This window comes from Diadema antillarum, unplaced genomic scaffold, assembly GCF_040938485.1.
Source record: "Diadema antillarum isolate AM-2024a unplaced genomic scaffold, OU_Dant_1.0 seq00001311_RagTag, whole genome shotgun sequence".
Classification (NCBI taxonomy): Eukaryota; Metazoa; Echinodermata; class Echinoidea; order Diadematoida; family Diadematidae; genus Diadema; species Diadema antillarum.
The window spans coordinates 170,697-172,705 of NW_027272084.1; the positions used below are offsets into that span (position 1 = coordinate 170,697).

The 2,009-nt window shown below is 43.2% G+C and overlaps 1 protein-coding gene across 1 annotated transcript; it reads left to right on the forward strand.

Moving 5' to 3' along the window:
- Positions 1-588: 588 nt before the first annotated feature.
- On the forward strand, positions 589-1,068 carry LOC139708133 (peptidyl-prolyl cis-trans isomerase B-like). Its single transcript, XM_071620109.1, has one exon. The coding sequence runs from the start codon at positions 589-591 to the stop codon at positions 1,066-1,068; it is 480 nt and encodes a 159-aa protein (XP_071476210.1).
- Positions 1,069-2,009: the final 941 nt, after the last annotated feature.

Sequence of the window (2,009 nt, forward strand, 5' to 3'; positions counted from 1 at the left end):
CATTGTTTGTATCTGTGGTTCTTCCTTTCCCCTTACCACGGACGAGCCCCCTAGAGTTTATCACCCCCAAGTAGACTCCCTGTCCCCAGACCAGACCACAAATGGTCGTTGGTAACGGTCACTGTAGAAGACAGTCATTGTATACAAGAAGGTGATGAATGATGCTTTGATAATGTAAGAAATTAAGAGTGAGTGTTGAGGAGTATATCTTGGGACGCTGACTGGAGTAAAAGGCAGTCTTGGAATGAGCACTGGCGTGTCATAGTCATGTAATCTTGCGAGCTCGAATAAAAGAATACTTTTGAGACATGAACCATCGAAATGACTAGTTGCCTGGTTTCTTCTTGTGTACGTCCTTTAGAGTTTAACTCTGTTTTGGGTACCAACTCGGCGGTCCCAACAATGGTGGCAGCGGTAAAGCAGTGATTATTCAATTTCGGGAAGACGCCATATCGAAGCGACATGGCAAGTTTGCATGTTGTGAGGAAGGGAGGAGCTAGGACAAGGCAATAGCCGGCGACTTGCTTGAACTATGATTACCAGTATGAGATTTGCTAGATAACTCTCAACTCAAGGACATTGAACACGATGAAGGCCCTAACTCTCATACTGTTGATGGCATCAGTAGCTCTTGTAGCAGCCCATGCCCACAAGCGAATGAAATTATCGGAAAAAGGATCAATGGTTATCGCAAGTGTTTTCTCTGACACTGTGATCAGACAAAAGGAGATGGGGAGACATGGCCTTCTTGGGAAAACATTACCAAAGTCAACACAGAACTCTTCCTCTCTTGGAAGTCATTTGAAAGCATTTGGATACGATGGTAGCAAATTCAACTTCGTCATCAAGGATTTCATGATCCCAGGCGAGGACGTCAGTCATGGAGATAGCACTGATGGAGGCAAGCTAGTGGCGACGGGTTCGATGATGACAACAACTTCTGCTGAGCTACTTCAAGTCTGGTTGCTGAGTATGGCAGGCGCTGGTAGGAACATGGACGGATCATATCATAACTTCGTCATCGCGACTAAGGATACATCTTTGTTGGATAGGGAGCACATCGGATAGACCCGGCACATATCACCATGGCAACGAGGATGCAGCGACCATATACGACCATCCACATGACTAGCGACTATGAGTGCGACAGAGAATCAAGACAGCCAAGAATCGAACACTGGGGCCAAGAATATACCTCATACAGGCACAAGAAGGTCTAACATTGGACTCGGGAACTGGTATTGTATGTGCTCATTCTCCGTCAATTATTGTTTTGACCAAAAAGTTATTGTCATTATGTTTCACATCATTATACACTCAACCCTGGTTTTGTAGCTTAACTGCACACATATCTTTAATGCAAGCAAACATTTGTGGAGTTCCTTTCGTTCTATGACTGTGTGCTATTGTCAGTTTATGTTAGTTTTCGATATTCTGTAGAAACTGCATGAAAGATTTTGCGCATAAGGTTAACAATGAAAAATGGTAAAATCGGCACGATGAAGATGAAATTGAAACCCACTTGTCAGGGTTGTCAATAAGATGATGATGAAGGTGCCTAAAATGAAGAATAAGAGGAATAATTCAATGATGCGCATTGTTGTTCAGATGTGTATGTTGTTAGTGGTAACTTGCCCTGCGACTCCGACAAAGTCGCCATAGCTGAAATTTTCAGGCAGCAATGATCCAACTTGTAACAGCATACATATGGGAATATAGCGACAGTTTATCGAAAACATAGCGAGAGGAGTGTTTACACAGTTTAAGTGGAGGGTAAGTCTTTCATGTCGATCACATAAAACTCTGGAAGATACGCATTAATCGATCACCGTTGATCACGGTTTGGCAATAGTTGAAAACTTTTCCCGATTTTTAACGAATTTTGTGGGTGTAAGGAGGCTATATTGCCCTGCGTCTCAGAAAAAGATGCCTCGCTGGATTGAATTTCAGGCAGCAATTGGTCCCTGGTCGTACGAAATTTGTTAGATAGTGGCCGAAGTTGCTTTATT